The sequence below is a fragment of the Erythrolamprus reginae genome, chromosome Z (genome assembly GCF_031021105.1).
Source record: "Erythrolamprus reginae isolate rEryReg1 chromosome Z, rEryReg1.hap1, whole genome shotgun sequence".
In the NCBI taxonomy this organism is placed as follows: Eukaryota; Metazoa; Chordata; class Lepidosauria; order Squamata; family Dipsadidae; genus Erythrolamprus; species Erythrolamprus reginae.
The window spans coordinates 143,732,800-143,753,582 of NC_091963.1; the positions used below are offsets into that span (position 1 = coordinate 143,732,800).

At 42.7% G+C, this 20,783-nt stretch overlaps 1 protein-coding gene across 2 annotated transcripts in view; it reads left to right on the top strand.

Moving 5' to 3' along the window:
• The window catches only part of TOX4 (TOX high mobility group box family member 4), a 46,905-nt gene that overhangs the window by 17,788 nt on the left and 8,334 nt on the right, over positions 1-20,783 (top strand). For both annotated transcript variants that reach the window (XM_070729005.1, XM_070729006.1), the window contains 3 exons: positions 11,740-11,982; positions 14,360-14,623; positions 16,298-16,576. In XM_070729005.1, the coding sequence (XP_070585106.1) occupies positions 11,740-11,982; positions 14,360-14,623; positions 16,298-16,576 (786 nt within the window). The remainder of the gene's footprint in view (positions 1-11,739; positions 11,983-14,359; positions 14,624-16,297; positions 16,577-20,783) is intronic.

The window sequence follows — 20,783 nt, forward strand, 5'->3', positions numbered from 1 at the left end:
AGATAACTCCCGGGCACACTTCTCCAGGTGCAGGACAGAGTGACTTTGACTCTCGGAAAAAAGAATATATTTCTTCCCAGCTCCATTCCCCCCCCCCCCCCCCCAGTTTCCTACAGCATTAAATGTGGCAGGCCTGAAGATCCAATGTCCAAGATGGTTTCCAGGCCTGACAAGATTCCTTCTCTCTCTCCCCAATGCACAGTTCTTTTATTTGCTCAAGACCCAGGCTGCTGGTTCTATTTTTGTTCATTGGTTCCTTGCTCCTCCAGTGTTTGGTCTCCTCCTTTGTTGGATTGACTGTTAATAATAATAATAATAATAATAATAATAATAATAATAATTTATTGGATTTGTATACCGCCCCTCTCTGCAGACTCGGGGCGGCTAACAACAATAATAAACACAACATGTACAATCCAATAATAAAAAACAACTAAAAACCCCTATTATAAAACCAAACATACACACAAACATACCATGCATAACTTGTAATGGCCTAGGGGGAAGAGCTATCTCAACTCCCCCATGCCTGGCGGTATAATTGAGTCTTGAGTAGTTTACGAAAGACAGGGAGGGTGGGGGCAATTCTAATCTCCGGGGGGAGTTGGTTCCAGAGGGCCGGGGCCGCCACAGAGAAGGCGCCAAACAACATTGTTTAGTCGACGGGACCCGGAGAAGGCCAACTCTGTGGGACCTTATCGGTCGCTGGGATTCGTGCGGTTCTAAGTGACGATGCCATTTCAGGATTGGTGAGTGCTTGTCCTGCAGCTTAGCAGGACATGCACTCACCAAACCTGAAATGGCATTGCGTCAACACCATGTTTATCCTGTTTGTCCTCAACCAGCTAAAACAGTCCCGTCCCCCCCAAACCTGGCACCTTTAACACTTTAATTAGATAATTAGAATTGCAGGAAAAACAATTGCTACCAACCTACCTTCCATCGAGGACCTATATAAGAGGGTGGTGAAAATATTTATAGACCCCTCACATCCTGGACATAAATTGTTTCGACTCCTACCTTCAAAACGACACTAAAGACCACTCACAAGACAACTAGACATAAGGACAGTTTTCCCCAAAAGCCATCACACTGCCAGATAAATAATCCCCTCACCACTACTATTCATCTTCTCATCATTCCTATCACCCATCTCCTCCCACAAATGATTATATAACTGTAACTTTGTGGCTTGTATCCTTACAATTTATATTGACTAGTTTCTAATATGATTTGATTGCTTATTTGTTCCTGGACTATCATTAAATATTGTACTTTATGATTCTTGACAAATTTATCTTTTATGTGCACTGCACCAAGACAAATTCCTTGTGTGTCAAATACAAAATTCTATTCTATTCCATTCCATTGTCTTAAAGTTACGAAAAGCAAGGAGGGTGGGGACAATTCTGATCTCTGGGGGAATCTGGTTCCAGAGGGTTGGGGCCGCCACAGAGAAGGCTCTTCCCCTGGGTCCCGCCAGACGACATTGTTTAGTTGACAGGACCCGAGAAGGCCAACTCTGTGGGACCTAATTGGTCGCTGGGATTCGTGCGGCAGAAGATGGTCTCGGAGATATTCTGGTCCGATGCCATGAAGGGCTTTATAGGTCATAACCAACACTTTGAATTGTGACCGGAAACTGATCGGCAGCCAATGCAGACTGCGGAGTGTTGGTGTAACATGGTGTAACATGTAACATTATTACAGGCAGTCCTCAACCTACAACCACAATCGAGCCCAAAATATAGTGAGAAGTTTGTTAAGCGAGTTTTGCCTCACTACGACTTTTCTTGCCCCATTGGTTAAGTGAATTACTTCAGTTGTTAACTTGTACCATGGTTGTTAAGCGAATCTGGCTTCCCCATGTCAGAAGGTTGCAAGAGGGGATGGTGATGAAACTTCTGATCACATCTTTCGCAACTCTTTGATCACATGGGGATTCCGCCATGGTCGTAAGTGTGAAAAAATGGTCATAAGTCACTTTTCTCAATGCTGTTGTAACAGTCATTAAATGACTACCCCACCCCACCCCGGGTCCCACAATCGTCATAAATGTGAGCCAGTTGTCAAGCATCCAAATGTAAACCATGTGACCACACGAAACGCCGCACGGTCATAAAAACGCTCCTAAGCCACTTTTCCCAATATAATTAAAACTTCAAATGGTCATTAAGCAAACCATTGTAAGTGGAGTACTACCTGTACCAACGTAACAACTGCAGTGATTCACTCAACAACTGGGACAAGAAAGGTTGTACACTAGAGTAAGACTCACTTTTAAGAAATGTTTCGCTTAACAACAAAAATGGTGAGCTTGATTGAGGTCCTAAATAGGGGTGGGCTTCAAAAATTTTAATAAATGCCTGGTGGCTGAGTGGGTGTGGCCATGGTGGGCATGGCCTAGTCAGCCTCCTGCACCAAGGCAGGTGAGTCCAATTGCCTCTTGAAAAGGCACTTGGGGACAATACGTAATATTTATTAATTAAATTTACATGTCGCCCATCAAGCGCCTCTGGGCAGAGAAGGATAAGAATAGAAGAACTCTTTTTGTTGCTAGTCTGGTTGTAGGGGAAATAGTTTGGAAGAATATTCAGTTTTTCCAAGGAGTTTTGGAAACTTGGGAGAATTTTATACACATGTTGATGGAGCCGAGGTGGCGCAGTGCTCAGAGTACAGGACTGCAGGCTACTTCAGCTAACTGCTAACTGTAGTTCAGCAGTTCAAATCTCACCACCGGATCAAGGTAGGCTCAGCCTTCTGAGGTGGGTAAAATGAGGACCCAGATTGTTGTGTCTGATTCTGTAAACCGCTTAGAAAGGGCTATAAAAGCACTATATGTCTAAAATGCTATTGCTTTATATTATATTTTCTCAATATATGAGCATTTAACCTGTTTTGCTATGTCTTGCTAACAAGTAAAGAGGTTGGTGTAAACATGGAATACGAGTTGTAGGCAAATGGTTAAAGACACAGGGGAATCCTTGATTTATTGAGCCCAGAATTTCTATTGTTAAGTGAGTTTTAGGACCTTTCTTGCCATAAGGGTTAAGCAAATCAGTGCAGTGACACGGTTGTTAAGTGAATTCAGCTTCTCCATTGATATTGTTCATCAGAAGGTCACAAAACGGGATCGCGTGAAACACCCCCCCCCCCCGGACACTGCAACTGTCATAAATAAGGATCATGTGACAAGCATCTGAATGGTGATTCCTGCAATGAAAGATGGCCGTAAGTCACTTTTCTTCAGCTCCGTTGTAATTCGGAACAGCCGCTAAAGGATGCAAGCCCTTCATGGCACCGGACCAGATTATCTCAGGGACCGCCTTCTGCTGCACGAATCCCAGTGACCGGTTAGGTCCCACAGAGTGGGTCTTCTCCGGGTCCCGTCAACTAAACAATGCTGCTTGGTGGGACCCAGGGGAAGAGCCTTCTCTGTGGTGGCCCCGGCCCTCTGGAACCAACTCCCTCCAGAGATTAGAATTGCCCCCACCCTCCTTGCCTTTCGTAAGCTACTTAAAACCCACCTCTGCCGTCAGGCATGGGGGAACTGAGATACTCTTTCCCCCTAGGCCTTTACAATTTTATGCATGGTATGTCTGAATGTATGTTTGGTTTTTTATATTAATGGGTTTTTAATTGTTTTTACTATTGGATTATTGTGTATACTGTTCTATTGTTGTTGTTAGCCGCCCCGAGTCTCCGGAGAGGGGCGGCATACAAATCCAATAAATCAAATCAAATCAAATCCAAGGGACTTGTAGAAGGGACCAATATTGTGGCCTGTCAAACAATCGCCATGCAAGTCCTGATGGTGGGAGATGGATTGCCAGTGCGAGTATGTCAGATTTGCATAAGAAAAATGGTTGCTCTTTGAACCTGAGCCAATCCGGAAAGGAGGGCCTGACGACCGCAAACAGGAACCAATCTGGAGAAGACAGAAGCCCAGATGGGCATATGTAAGCACCAATGAAGAAGCGTGGTTTTGCGAGATGCCGGACAGCAGTCTGAACTCTTTTAAGAGGAAATAGAACCAGAAATCATTTTACTTATTGCTGCACTGAAGTGCGCCTCCTCATCTCAGCCCAACGTCTTTATTTTCTTCCGCTTCTTCAACCAGCTCTCCGGGATTTTAAACAGACCTTCTTAACTTGAATTCAAGTCTGGTAAATTTGCTTATGTGATATTCTCTCAGGACTTTCTTTTTTTTCCTTTTTAAATTGCCACTAAGTTGAATTCAATCATGATATATGTGTAAAGTTTGGTTTCCTTATCTTAAAAAGGAAGTGAAGCTGTCGGGAGGTTTCTGCAGAAGCTGGGTTATAAATAGGGCTGGTGAAGTTTCAACGGTCCTTGGTAAAATACGAAGTGAACTAAACTCACCCCAGAAAGTTAAAATATGATTCGAACTACTGAGATTTGGGGATTTTGACTTTATAATCTTTCAACTGTCTTCTTTAGTGGTAAATTACAGTCAGACGTTATAAAAGTCCGAGTCTTCGGAGAAAAGCGGCATACAAATCTAAATAATAATAATAATAATAATAATAATAATAATAATAGATTTGGCGGGTATTGTAAAGAAACCCTAATAAATATAATTTATTATGATTTCTTTACAATAGTATCCAGCCCTTCCTTAGCTTTGGTGATCCTTCTTTGCATCTTAATACCAAAGGCAAGCCCCCATTCCCCTAAAAATCTGTTTAAAAAGGAATTCTTATTTTAGCTTTGCCGACATTTTGCAATCCGTTGCTAGAACTGTAGGGAAAACAGCTTATTTATTTTATTTATTTATTTATTATTTAGATTTGTATGCCGCCCCTCTCCGCAGACTCGGGGCGGCTCACAACAAAGTGAAAACAATTTACAACAAATCTAAATTACTATTTAAAAATATTTAAATATTGGTCAGTAAAAACCTTCAGGGCCGCTTGCTCTGACTTAACCCCAAATGTAGTCATGGTATACAGTAGAATATACTATTATTCTAATAATCTACCTTGTTACATAGAAATAAAGAATCCAAAGGGTAACAAAAGTTGGAAATTGTGCCAATGACTATTATGCTGAAATATATATGTTATAGGCTGGCTCTGTTAAAAAGTGCTATTGCTAACATGTTGTAAACCGCCCTGAGTCCAAGGAGAAGGGTGGCATAAAAACCAAATGAATGAATGAATGAATGAATGAATGAATGAATGAATGAATGAATAAATCGGTAATGTGTGAAAAGCTAGCACTGTGTAGAATGCCTTAAAAAATCTGTCGAATATGTGAAGTTTTTAGACTAACATACAAAAAGCAGTTGTAGGAATTGAGTATGTTTAGTTTAATGAAAAGAGGGACTAGGGTTGAAATGATAGCAGGGTCCACATATTTGAGGTGCTGCCACAAAGAGGGGGTGGGTGTTGTCAACTTATTCTCCTGAAGGCCGACAAGAAGCAATGGATGGAAACTAATCCAGGAGAAAACCAACTTAGAATGAAGGAGAAATTTCCTGACAGTGAGAACAATTAACCCCTGGAATGACTTACCTCCAGAAATTGTGGGTGGCCCATCACTGAAGGCTTTCAAGACGAGACTGGACTGCCATTTGTCTGAAATGGTTGAGCAGATGGTTGGACTGCATGACCTCCAAGGTCCCTTCCAACTCACTGTGCTGTGTTCCGTGTGCAAGAGAAGTAAAAAGTGATCCATTCATTTCTTTATATTTGTTCTGCACGATCATTAAAAAGCAAGCAAATCCCAAGCTCTGTCTAAAATGACATAGGGTTTCCTGCTTGAGAAGGGGGTAGAATTAGAAGACCCCCCAAAGGTCCCTTCTAGTTCTGTTATTCTGTTAAATGTCTGCATTATTTTAATATGCTATACAGTGTTCCCTCGATTTCCGCGGGGGATGCGTTTCGAGGCCGCCCGCGAAAGTCAAATTTCCGCGAAGTAGAGATGCGGAAGTAAATACACACCATTTTTGGCTATGGATAGTATCACAAGCCATCCCTTAACACTTTAAACCCCTAAAGTGCAATTTCCCATTCCCTTAACAACCATTTACTCACCATTATTACTGGTACTCACCATTGAATAAGACACTTAGTGCTCCTGATATTTATAAACATAATTATTTATTAACAATAATTATTTTTTTTGTTATTTATTTGCAAAAATTATTAGTTTGGCGATAACATATGATGTCATCGGGTGGGAAAAACCGTGGTATAGGAAAAAAATAGCGAAGTATTTTTTAATTAATATTTTTTGAAAAACCGTGGTATAGGCTATTCGCGAAGTTTGAACCCGCGAAAATCAAGGGAATACTCTATACTTTCCGTAAACATTGTATATAAATAAATACCTAGGCATTGTGCAGAAAGACTCTTTAGGCCAAGTATAAAAAGAGAGTCATGAAATTAACCTTAACTGCAAAAGCAGTAGCACTTAGGCTTTACCCTATTTCCCCAAAAACAAGACAGCGTCTTATATTAATTTTTGCTCCCAAAGATGTGCTATGTCTTATTTTCAAGGGATGTCTTTTTTTTTTTTCAATGAAGAAAAATTGCAGCTTAGAGGGAACAGTGTCACCGATGGGTGTTTTATACTGTATGCATTTTTCTGATCCATTCCAAGAATCCACATGTCAATTCTTGATCCGAAAGACGCAGAAGAACCCCTACCATATTTAAAACTACGTTATATGGTAGGGTGGGATCCTGCTGCAGCAAAGATGCATCCAGACATGCAGCCGCATGTCAGATGCGTGTTGGATGTGTTTTAAATCTGATTGATGCAGCGTTTTGGGATGCAATTTAGAGAAAGCAGTGTTATATATGTTCTGTTCGGGAATGCTGCGAAATGAAACGTCTCCCATGTCTTACTTTTGGGGGGTGACTTATATTAGGCAAATCTACGAAACCTCTCATGTCTTACTTTCAGGGGTGACTTATTTTCAGGGAAACGGGGTATATACCATTTCACAGTGCCCTCTTTAAGCGGTTTATAGAATCAGACTATTGCTGCCCAGCAGTCTGGGCCTTGTTTTACCAACCTCGGAAGGCCGAGTCAACCTTGAGCCTGGTGAGACTCGAACTGCCAAATTGCAGTCAGCCAGCAGTCAGCGGAAGTAGCCTGCAGTACTGCGCTCTAACCACTGAGCCATTGTGGCTCGTAACCAGGGGTGGGTTCTTCTGGTTCGAAACATTAGCAATCCATGGATGACATGAAGATGGCATCATAGATATGATTCTTTTTATGCCACCATCTGTCCATTTTTTTTCTCGAAATTTTCAGAGATTTTTTGGATGTTTGGATGGCTTCTCCCTGTCCTCTGCTTTGAAAAAAACCCTCCTGCCCGCTCTCGGGTTAATACCAACCTTTATTTCTTCAGCCAAAGCACAGCTCCACAGCTGTGTTCTGAGCTGAAACTACCTTCTGAGCACGCGCCGAAGTGAATTCGCATGAGGCGTGTGCGCAAACATAGCGTGTGTGTGTGAAATGTTGTGACGTGAACTGGTAGCAAAGATAAGTGGAGCCCACCGCTGTCCATAACCCTAGTCCAAGGGTGTCATAGAAACATAGAAGATTGATGGCAGAAAAAGACCTCATGGTCCATCCAGTCTTTTATCTTAGGATGGATCTATGTTTATCCCAGGCATGTTTAAATTCAGTTCCTGTGGATTTACCAACCACGTCTGCTGGAAGTTTGTTCCAAGCATCTACTATGCTTTCAGTCAAATAATATTTTCTCATGTTGCTTTTGATCTTTCCCCTAACTAACCTCAGATTGTGCCCCCTTGTTCTTGTGTTCCCTTTTCTATTAAAAACACTTCCCTCCTGAACCTTATTTAACCCTTTCACATATTTAAATATTCCGATCATGTCCCCCCTTTCCCTTCTGTCCCCTAGACCAGTGTTTCCCAACCTTGGCAACTTGGAAGATATCTGGACTTCAACTCCCAGAATTCCCCAGCCAGCATTCGCTGGCTGGGGAATTCTAGGAGTTGAAGTCCAAATATCTTCCAAGTTGCCAAGGTTGGGAAACACTGCCCTAGACTATACCGATTGAGTTCATTAAGTCTTTCCTGATAAGTTTTATGCTTCAGACCTTCCATCATTTTTGTAGCTCATCTTTGGACCCGTTCAATTTTATCAATATCTTTTGTCCACGGGCTGGATACGGCCTGTGGCGTGCTTAGATCCAACACACAGGGCTGGCCTGGAAACAGCTGGCCCACGGTGCCTCTGCCAGCGAAGACAGAGCTCGGAGGGGGCTCCTGCAGCCCCCTGCTAGCAAAAACGGGAATGGTGGGAGAAGGGGAGGAAGGAAGGAAGGAAGGAGATTATGAGAGTGAGTGAGGGTCTTAGGGAAGTCCTGCATTTGCACAGGTGCCCCAAACCCCTCAGTCAACCCCTCCCACCATGGCCATGCCCACCCCAGGGTTCACCTACCCCAATCCTCCAAGGTCAAACACAACTCTGATGCTGCTCTCAAGGAAACCCCTGCCCTAATTCTATCCCTTTATAGGAAAGACAGATGAAACTAAAGGAATGCAAAATAAATTAAAGAGGACTTTTTTTTACTGGGGGAGGGGGGGGTTAAAAATGAAAAAAAACAGACCAGTATTGATCTATTTATTGCAACAAAGAGGGCTAGAATGTCATTTTAGCTGGAGTATTTTCTACTTTGCCGGTTCGCCTTTTGGCATTGCACCGAATGCCTAGGAAACGTGTGACACGCTCACATTTTCATATTTAGACGTCTCTTTTTGGGGGGCGGGGGCTACTGCAGATTCTAGAAAATGCAGAGTTTCACACATTGATGGCAACTTATGTACATATTACTGTTGTGAGCCGCCCCGAGTCTTCGGAGAGGGGTGGCATACAAATCTAATAAATAAATAAAATATTTGCTGAATATAAGAAATGAAGGTAAATTGGTCTTTTGGATGATCCTAGGGGGATGGCTTATGGGACTTGTGAACAAATAAATTTATAGAAATGTATTGCTTAAGGTAGCATTTGTCAACCTCAGGAACTTTTGGACCTGTGTACTTCAACTCCCAGAATCGCCTAGCCAGCATAGCAGCATAGCTGCCAGGGGAATTCTGGAAGTTGAAACCCACAGATCCAAAAGTTCCTCAGGTTGACAAACACTGGTTTATGTTCTGTAGAGAGATTCTCCATCATCCAGGTCATAGTTGTTCCAAAAGTGCTTTTTCCGGAGGCAACTGGGCTTTCTTGTTTTTTCTTCGAAGATATTTTGTTTTGAAGGAAGTCAAATTCATTCAACGATGGTGTGATTTAACGACTGCAGCAAAATAGATAATAGAATTGGGCATGACTCCCTTTAAAAAATGCATTGCTTCACAACCAAAATTCCATTTTCCATTGTGGTCATACATTGAGGACTATCTGTGTGAGAAAAACAAAGTCCGACCTGGCTTATATATGTTTGTAAGGCTTGAAAAAGATTTAATATTAATCTGTCTGTTGAAATTGTAACCTGCATGTATGTCTCAATGTGGATTCTCTTCCCTCATGTCTTTAGTTCATTGTTTTGAAGCATGTAGGGTCGTTATGGTGAACCTATGGCACGCGTGCCACAGGTGGCACATGGGGCCTTATCTGCTGGCACGCCAGCTGTGGCCCTAGCTCAGCTGTAGCTCCAGCGCACATGGGCACCCGTCTACTGATTTTTGGCTCGCACAAAAGCTCTGGGAGGGCCTTTTTGACCTCCAGGGGACAGGAGAGGGCATGTTTGCTCTCCCCAAACTCCATGAAAGCCTCCGGAGCCTGCGGAGGGCAAAAAATGGGCCTACTGAGCCCACTGGAAGTGAGGAAATGGGGTACCGTGGGCACATGGAGGGGTATTGAATATGGGTGTGGGCACACGTATGCGTGCAATAGCGTGCACATGCACTATTTCAGCACCTGAGGGAAAAAAAGGTTTGCCATCACTAATGTGCGGAGATGGGAAAAAAAGGAAAGAAATGCCGGCACTGCGCATTAGAATAACATTGTTGAAATATTGAGGTAGAAGTGAGGGGGAAGTGCCCCAATTGCTACCACTTTTCCCTGAAAATAAAACATGGTCTTATTTTCATTTTATTTATTTATTTATTTATTTTTATTTATTTATTTATTAGATTTGTATGCCGCCCCTTTCCGTAGACTCGGGGCGGCTCACAACATAATAAAACAATTCATAACAAATCTCATAATTTACAATTTAAAATTTAAAGTAGTTAAGAAAACCCCATTTTTAAGCAGACATACCTACAAACATACCATACATAAATTATATAGGCCCGGGGGAGATATCTCAATTCCCCCATGCCTGACAACAAAGGTGGGTTTTGAGGAGTTTACGAAAGGCAAGGAGGGTAGGGGCAGTTCTAATCTCTGCCCCCCTCCCCAAAATAAGCACCAGGTCTTATTTTCAGGAGATGTCTTACTTGATTACCTTAGGACCACTGTAGCCACGCCTCCCACATCCCAACACCTGTTGTGCTACTGCCTGGCTTCTGTGGCCGCACGCCGCCAGACGCCGCGTGATTCATCGTAGGAGGGGGCTGTGCGGTTGTGTTTTGTTGTGTGTGTGAACTGCAGCGCTGGCGCAGTGAGCCGTGAACTGTCTTGTGAGCGGTGCCACCTGGCGCAATGTTGCACATGGCATCTGGCTGAAAGTGGCTGCAGAAGACATCGGGCAGCAGGGCAACAGGTATCCGGGCATGGTAGGTCTGCTGCAGCATCCTGAGATAAGAGGGTGCAGAGGCATGGGGAAAGCTCCACCCCTACCTTAATCGTAGGTTGATTTTAGGCTTGCACTTCATCCCACTTTGTACAACAGACAGTGAGTGGAGCTTAACTAGAGCTTATTTTTTTGGGGTAGACCTTATATTAGGTGCAGGCATGAAAATTGGACTAGGACTCGGTTTTTGGAGTAGGTCGTATTGTCAGGGAAACATTGGATGACAACACGGCAGAATCCCAAAAGTCAAGTGCTTATGGGATTAGGGCATATAGTGTACCTTATAGTGGACAGTGGATTGGGGCCAATTGGCTTCAGTCTGTCCCTTTGATTGGTTGTCCGATTGGTCTTCATTTCAATTGTGATTATGTTGTGAGCTCCTTACGTTTGCCATGCTCCAAATTCTAATAAACCTCTTGATCTTAAAAGAAGATGCTTTTATGATATGTCGCCAGTTCAATTTCTAGTAAGTGCAATTTTGCTAATAATTTGGTCGCCCCCGCCCGACAGTTATAATACATTAAAAAATGTGAACACAGCTTGACTTTTAATTTTTTTAAAAATGTTCATTTAGGAAGAATTGGCTCCCCTTTTCTCAAGAACACAAGAACAAGGGGACACAATCTGAAGTTAGTTGGGGGAAAGATCAAAAGCAACATGAGAAAATATTATTTTACTGAAAGAGTAGTAGATCCTTGGAACAAACTTCCAGCAGACGTGGTAGATAAATCCACAGTAACTGAATTTAAACATGCCTGGGATAAACACATATCCATCCTAAGATAAAATACAGAAAATAGTATAAGGGCAGACTAGATGGACCAGGAGGTCTTTTTCTGCCGTCAGACTTCTGTGTTTCTATGTTTTTGGGAAATTTAAGTTCAAGTTTAACTCACCACACTAGACATGTTTGAACTAGGCATGAAAATCTAACCTGGCTTGAATTAAAATTTTCTTCTCTGTCTCTCTTTCTCTCTCTTTGACTCATGCAGACTTTCCACACGCCAAGCCTGGGGGACGAGGAGTTCGAGATTCCACCCATCGCCCTGGATGCCGACCCCTCTTTGGCTGTTTCTGACGTGGTTGGGCACTTTGAGGACCTGGGTGACCCCGTGACTGCCCCTGATGCCACATTCTCTGCCCAGTATGGGGTTCAGGCCCTTGACATACCTGTGGGAATTAGCCATGGTCTTATGGAGCAAGGGGGCGGGCTGCTGAGTGGTGGGCTAACCATGGTAAGCTAAATATCATAAGAACATGGCTTGGAGAGGTGGAGCAAGCGGGATTACTGATTTGACCATAGTTTATTCATTTAGTAAAGCTATTCCGAATGCTGATTGACACAGTCTTTCAGTAGCATCATAAGTTTAATGAAACATAAAACCAGTAATTAAAATTAATAATTTAATTAATAATAATTTATTGAATTTGTATGCCGCCCCTCTCCGTAGACTCGGGGCGGCTAACAACAATAATAAAAACAACATGTACAATCCAATAATAAAAACAACTAAAAACCCCTATTATAAAACCAAACATACACACAAACATACCATGCATAACTTGTAATGGCCTAGGGGGAAGGGCTATCTAAACTCCCCCATGCCTGGCGGTATAAATGAGTCTTGAGTAGTTTACGAAAGACAGGGAGGGTGGGGGCAGTTCTGATCTCTGGGGGGAGTTGGTTCCAGAGGGCCGGGGCCACTACAGAGAAGGCTCTTCTCCTGGGGCCCGCCAAACGACATTGTTTAGTCGACGGGACTAAATTGAGAGTTAAACAAAGGCATTTAAAGTTTAAAAAAAACTACAATGGCGCAGAGGTTAAAATACAGTATTGCAGGCTGACTGCCAACAGCCACCAGTTCAATCATGACTGGCTGAAGGTTGACTCAGCCTTCCATCCTGCAGCAGACAGTAAAATGAGAGCCCAGATTGTTGGCTGGGTGGGTGGGGTGGCAATAAACTGACTCTGTAAACTGCTTAGAGAAGGCTGTGAAGCACTGTAAAATGGTATATGAATCTTAAGTGCTATTGCTAAAAAGAGTTAAATTAAGAGTTAAAGGGGAGCATTTTTCAGTCCTTTCTCAATGACAACAAAAATCAGCTTTTCAGTTTGACAGAGGGGGCATTCAGAACAATGTGGTAATTGGGAAGACACTTCTGCGGAGTTGTGCTAAGGCCTTTGACACAGGCAGGAGTTGGTCCTCAATGGATCCCAGTAAATGGCTGGAAAAAGAGGCTGGAAGACAGGAATCCTGTATTTATGAAAATTTATAAGGCCGCTCAACTCACTCTCAGCAAACTCTGGTGAGAGAGAATTACAGAGAAAAGCCCAATACAAAACCCATAAAAACACAATAAAACACACCCCTTTGGCAACCACAACCAAACAAACCTTTCGATAGCCTCCACTCCACTCTGGGGTCTCCAGGTCCATTGACAGAATTGGGTCTTCTGAGCCTTAGAAAGAGTGTCCAGTGGGCTTCAATCTTACCTCTGCAGGAATGATGTTCCACAGGGAGGGAGCCACCATGGAAAAGGCCCTTCTGCTTGGTCCTGCTAGATCAGCAGTCCCCAGCCATTACAGTTTGGCAGCCTGCCCGGGTTGCAGTGGCAGGCGTGTGAGTGGCAGGTGCACATGTGTACAACAGCTCCATTTGTGTGCGCGGTGCATGCGCCCTTCCTTTGTACGAGTGGATGTCTTTGCCCTTGTGTGAAGTGCCATTCGTGTGAATGGAGCTACATGCGCATGTGCCATCTGCTCGCACAAGGGAATCTTCACGCAGGCACCCTCCAATTTCTCCAGGAGCCCAGGTTTGAACAAACCGCAGCTTGGTGCTATTTGGTATTTGGTGTAGCAATAGTATGTAGAGGTATATACTGTTGTTGTGTTTGGGATGCGGGGTGGAGGAATAGCCCAATGTCTTTGGAGATTCTCAGTCATCCAGGTCATGGTTGTCCCAAAGGTGCTTTTTCCAAAAAGCAACTGGACATCCAATCAAGTTGAGTCTGCAGATCAGAGGTGTGAACGGCTGGCCAGGACGCTAACATTGCCTTAACATCGGACTAGAATATCTCCGAGACCGCCTTCTGCTGCACGAATCCCAGCGACCGATTAGGTCCCACAGAGTCGGCCTTCTCCGGGTCCCGTCAACTAAACAATGTCGGTTGGCGGGCCCCAGGGGAAGAGCCTTCTCTGTGGCGGTCCCGACTCTCTGGAACCAGCTCCCCCCAGAGATTAGAACTGCCCCTATCCTCCTTGCCTTTCGTAAACTTCTCAAAACCCACCTTTGTTGTCAGGCATGGGGGAATTGAAACCTCTCCCCCGGGCCTATATAATTTATGTATGGTATGTTTGTAGGTATGTCTGCTTAAAAATGGGGTTCTTTAACTATTTTAAATTTTAAATTGTATATTATTATATTTGTTATGAATTGTTTTATTGTGTTGTGAGCCGCCCCGAGTCCACGGAAAGGGGCGGCATACAAATCTAATAAATAATAATAATAATAATAATAATAATAATAATAATAATAATGGCACCTTTAGCTTCATGGCAGAAGCTGTCCTCCCCTACATCTGTAGCCTAAATCGACTTCATCCTTTTTCTAGGATTTGGATCACCCCATGGGAACCCAGTACAGCGCCAATCCACCTGTCACCATTGACGTGCCTATGACGGACATCAGCACTGGCCTCATGGGGCACGGGCAGCTGACCACCATCGACCAATCAGAGCTGAGCTCTCAGCTGGGGCTCAGCCTGGGAGGAAGTTCCATCCTGCCTCCCGCAGCCCAGTCCCCCGAGGAACGGTTGACACCTTCCCCCTCTCCCTCCAATTCGTTGCAGGAGGAGGAGCCAGAAGAAATCAGGCAGGTAAGTTTCGGCCGGCTGGCTGTTGAAAGATGGAGAATTTGAGGGGTGTCCTCAATGCTCTTTGAGCTTGGCTGTTTTTCTTGCAAGCGTTTCATTACCCAAGGGGATAACCTCATCATTGCAAACCCCACCTCTTTCTAGCACAGGTAAGGCCCAGGACTGTGTAACTTTTGAAACAGTCCAGCTGCTGTCTATAGATTCCACTACATCCCATCCAGAGAGAGCAAGAGGGGGAAGAGAGAAAGAGAGAGAAATGACTCTTGATTTAAAGCATATGGTAAAAAGCACCCAAATAATAACAGAGAGAAAAAAACCAGCCGTTTGTGTGTGTGTGTGTGTGTGAACTCTTGAACCATTTCCAATAGCTCACCTGTTATTGAAAATAGTTCAAGAGTTCACACACATGCACACATATACACACACACACAAGGGGGGAGGAGACAGGGATGGAAAAAGAGGAGAAGATAGTAATAATAATAGATTTTGCTTTTGTTTTATTATTATTTTCTTTTAATAAAAAAACAAGGGAATTTTTCTTATTTATTTGTTTGTTTGTTTGTTTGTTTGTTTGTTTGTTTATTTATACTTCTATGCCGCCCAGTCCCAAAGGGACTGTCACTCAGACACTACTTTTCCGCCCACACCGGAAAAAAATTAGAGGGAACATTGATCAGGTCAACAGATAAGTTGACACTATTTAGGACATTTGATAAATTTATAGATGAATTTATCTCTTCTTTCTTTTTTATTTTTTAATTGTTTCCTCTTTCCCTCCCCCTTTTCTCTCTTTTTCTTTCTCTCTAGCTTTATTTCCTTCCTTATTTTCTTTCTTTATGTGTGTGTTTTGATTTATAACTGTATACTCTAAATTCATATACATGTGTACCAATGTTCGCATAGTCCTTTTGCTTTGTGTATCCCCTCCCGTATTTATCTTCAATAAAGATTATATTTTATTTAAAAAAAGAAAATGAGACATGAAAAGGGCAACAACAATACCATTCGCATATACAAATACAATACAAATGCATATTTCCCCCCAGACTATTGATATCAGGAGCCTATTGTGAAAGGAGAGAGAGCGTCAGTCATAGTTCCCTCTAAGCTGAGCAGTGAGCAATCGCTCACTTAAAAATCATCATCAACTCAGAGTTTTCCAAACCTGCCCAGAAGCCAAGAGGGAACGAGTGAGAGGGAAGGAGAGAGAGAGGAAGAGAGAGAAACAGATAGAAAAAAGAGAGGAAGGAAAAGAGAAAGAAAAAGAATGGGAGTAAGGAAGAGAGAAAGAAAATCAAAATCTAGTTTGAAACTAGCTCAACTATTTAAGTGGCATTTTGATATTGATAGAGTTGCCCTATTATGAGCTCACTGTTATAGACACACAGTACAGTATTTTATTTGGAAATTCTCTGAGGCAAAACAGGGTGGGTTTTTTATTTGTTTGTTTGTTTATTTATTTATTTATTTATTTATTTATTTAATTAATATTTCTGTGCTGCCCAGTCCTGAAGGGACTGCCGCTCAGACACTATACTTTTCCGCCCACCCCAAAAAAAAATTAGAGGGAACACTGGCGTCAGTGCAAACTTTAGTTACAACTATTCTATTACAGAAATTCATCTGTTCATGCAACCTAGGACTTCATTTCTTACCGTTTTCATGTCTGTCCCACAGCAAGTTTCTGTTGCCAAAACTGCCCCTCCTGTTTCGGTGGGGCCCCCGCCGGTTGCAGCCCCCACGGTCGTGCTGGACATCGGGAAGAAGCAGAAAGCGCCCAAGAAGCAGAAGAAAAAGAAGGACCCCAATGAGCCTCAGAAGCCCGTCTCTGCCTACGCCCTCTTCTTTCGGGACACCCAGGCGGCCATTAAAGGGCAGAACCCCAAAGCCACCTTCGGCGAGGTCTCTAAGATTGTCGCCTCGATGTGGGACAGTTTGGGAGAGGAACAGAAGCAAGTATGTCCCAAAGGGTTTGTTGCGCCGAGCGGTTATAAGGTGGCGGGATGCATACCCATCACCAAATTTCAGCACCAAGGACAGCAAACACCCCCCTCCCCAAAGAATCTGCCTGGAGCCCTAAAAAAACAAAGCAGAACACACCATTCATTTTTTTCCCTTTGCTCATTTTCTCCTCCAAACGTTTTGCACAAAAATTGAGCCATAAACATCAATTGGGGTATTTTTTGGAGTATAACACGTACATCTCCCTTCCCAATAGTGGGTGGAAAAGTTGGTGCATCTTATAAACCGAATATAGCCTTTTTTGGCCTCCCAATCCCCTGTCCCCATATCCCATTTTTGTGAAAAACGGTGCATGGAGGATTTGGGTGGCCTGCAGAGTGCCCCTGGGGACAGGCAAAAATGCTCTCATTTTTGCAAAAAATGGGCCGTTTTTTGCTAAAATGGGGGTGTTTTTACCTTCTCCCAACCCCCAGGAGCATTCTTCAAGCTTCCCAAAGCCTTTGCATGCCCTGTTTTTTGCAAAAACGGGTGAAAAGCAGGCCCATATTTGTGAAAAACGGGGCTCACAGATTGTATGGGAGGTCTGCAGAATGCTCCCACGGGTCAAGGAGGATAAAAACTTTTTTTTTCTTACCTCTTCGAAATCTTGGTGCATCTCACACCATTGCGATTTATAGTCTGAAAAATATGGTAAGCTGATAATTCGCGGGAATCAAGTTGAGAAAGACTAGCTGATCCTTCAAGAGCATCAGAAGCTTGGAAGTTGGAATAAAATTTCCTTATCTTAGCCATTTTAAGGCATGTGGACTTCAACTCCCAGAATACCCCAGCCAGCAATGGAGAATTCTGAGAACTGAAGTCCGCAGGTCCTACAATAGCAAAGGTGGGCAAACACTTCATTAATGGGGTACCTTATAAAGATGTGTGCATGTGAAATATCCTCTTGTGAGATTAATACATGATCTGAGCTCCATGTGATGCATTGAGTAAAACTGAAATTAAAGTAAGCATCAGCTCTTACCTCTTTTTAAGCTGGAGGGTCACAGATTTCAAATCCCAGCATATGCTGGCTGGGGAATTCTGGGAATTGAAGTCCCAGAATTAAAACTTGCCAAGGGTAGAAGGTTGGAATAGAGGCTGGTGCAAACAAAAAAATTCCAGAAACGGGCTGTGTTCTGCTATTGATGGATGGATGTCACTTCCCTATCCACAACACAGTGGAGACAGCTACCTGCTTAACTCTGGCCACTTTCTTACAGCCATTTCTTTAAAAACAAAAATCTTGATTGATTAATCCAGGACTTTTTCAGCTTTTTGTCCGCTTTTGGAGGGTCATTGACACATTTAATAAGCCATGGTGGTGCAATGGTTAGAGTGCAGTACTGCAGGCTATTTCTGCTGCCTGCCGGCTGCTTGCAATTTTGCAGTTTGAATCTCAAGGTTGACTCAGCTTTCCATCCTTCCGAGGTGGGTAAAACAAGGAGCCAGATCGTTGGGGGATAATATGATGCCTCCATAAACTACTTAGAGAGGGCTGGAAAGCACTGTGAAACTTTATATATCTGTTTTCCCCAAAATAAGGTATCCTCTGATAATAAGCCCAGTCGTGCTTTTGATGCATGGCAATAAGGCCAAGCGCTTACTTCAGGGTTCAAAAAGATATAAGACAGGGTCTTATTTTTCAGGGAAACATGGTAAGTCAAAGTGCTATTGCTATTTAATCAAATCATCTTTAAGCAGTGTCTCTGGAACACAGATCTTTTCAACCATATTTACTCTGAAACATTCAGTTTAATATCTACAGAGATTCTGAGTTTGGTTAATAATGTATCGCCTCAGATGGAGAAGTTGAAAGTTACAACGGCCCTGAAAAAAAGTTGTCTTACGACTACTGCTTTTCCACACGATCATAGACGTGCAATCAAAATTTTTACACTCCACAATAACTGGTTCCTCTTTATGCTGTGTTGCTGTTTGGGGGGGATTCCCTTTGCTGACCTGAGCAAACAAAAGTTGATTGACAATTGGGTTGCTGAATTCACAGCTGCACTGATTCCCTGCACAACCATGGCTAGAACAATTGTCAAATGGGAGTTTGTGTTTGTGTGTGGAGAACTCGCTCAACAACCGGTCTTGCTTTAACGACAAACATTTTGATTACGTTGTGATTGTAAGTCAAGAACTACTGTACTATGACACTGTGTTCTCAACCTCGTTGACTTAAAAATAACATGGGTGGACTTCAATTTCCAGGAATTCTGGGAGTTGTAGTTCCCATCCGTTTTAGAATAGAATAGAATGGAATGGAATAAAAAGGAATAGGAATTATTAGAATAAGATTAGATTAGAATAGGATAGGAATAATAATTAGAATTAGAATTGGAATTATTAGAATCAGAATACAATAAGAATAGAATAGAATAAGAATTAAAATTAGAATTATTAGACTCAGACTAGACTAGAATAATAGAATACAATAACAGATTAAGAATTATTAGAATTAAAATTAGAATAAAATAGAATAATAGAATAAAATTTAATATTAGAGTTAGAATTAGAAAAGGGAAGGTAATAGAAAAGGGAATGGGATGGAATAGAATGGAATATAGAACAGAACAGAATAGAATTCTTTATTGGGCAAGTGTGATTGGATACACAAGGAATTTGTCTTGGTGCGTATGCTGTCAGTGTACATAAAAGTGTACATCAGTCTTCACACAAAAAGGAACCACCAACCTGCAACTCAACTGCAATAAACAGCCCCGGAACTGAACTCAACATAAATAAAAACACAATAAGGGACCGCTTGTGGGAGCTCAACGAGTACAAATCGCCAGGAGCAGATGGACTACACCCCCAGAGTTCTAAAAGAACTGGCAGATACCATCACCACTTCTCCTCATCTACCAAAAATCCTGGACCACAGGAGATCTACCGGAACACTGGAAATGAGCTGATGTAGTCCCCATCCACAAAAAGGTAAAAAGACCAATCAGTTTGACTTTTATACCTGGAAAAATACTGGAGATAATCAAAAATAATAAAAAAACAACTTTGTCACTACCTAGAAACAAACAAGATAATATCCAACAGCCAACGTGGGTTTTTCAGAAACAAATCATGCCAAATCAATCTCATATCATTTTTCAACACCATAACTGTTGTGGTTGGCTCTGGCCCAGCTCCTGCCCCAGGGAATGTGGAGGTGGATGCAGGGGAAACTTCAACATGTCATAGGCCTGTTTTATTGTCCACAGAGAGGTAGTTCAGTTTTCTCGGACGAAGAAGAAGGTGGGAGTGACTTGGAAGAGGGGGGCTTGGCACACAGCCCAGGAAGTCAATCTCCATTATCTTTGGTTGATTCGGATGTGGAAGTCTTGGACCCACGCAGGCGCAGAGTTAGGTGTAGAAGAGACCGATTTAGGACATATTACAGGAGATAAGAGAGGCCACCTGTGTTTGGGTGGAGGCTCCAGTAATTAGTGCTGCTGATATAAATAGCAGCGTGTGGGTTTGGCCGTTGTGGAAGATTATCTGACCGTTGTTCTTCAGGACTGCCTTGCTGTTCCCGGACTTTGTTGATTTTTCACGACTTTGAAACCAAAGCAGAGCAAAGTGTGTGTGTTTCACTTTGTGGAAGAAGAAGGGCTGTGACATTTTTTCACAGCTGCAAGCTAAGTTCTTAAGGACTGGTTAAGGTAATTGTACAGACTACCAGGTTGTTTTGGGACGAGTGCTCTTTGCAATACAAAAAGAGTGCTTAGTTTATTTTGAATTTTGTGATAAAGAACATTGTTTTGAATTTTCAAACGTGTGTGTCTGAAATTTGTACCCTTGAATTTTCGGGAGGCTCATACCAGAGAGCCCGGCAGAACAATAACCAAATCAGCAGACCAATGCAACGTAGTTGATCTCATATACTTGGACTTAAGCAAAGGTTTTGATAAAGTAGATCACAATCTCCTAATCCATAAATTAGGGGGAAAATGTGGCAGATGGATAAACAGTTGGCTGACCAACCGCACCCAACGAGTTGTCTTCAACGGCTCCAAATCCACATGGAAGAAGGTAGGCAGTGGGGTACCACAGGGCCCTGTGTTCTTCAACATTTTCATCAATGACCTGGATGAGGGAATAGAGGGGGAACTAATCAAATTTGCAGATGACACCAAGCTGGCGGAAATAGCCAATATTCTAGAGG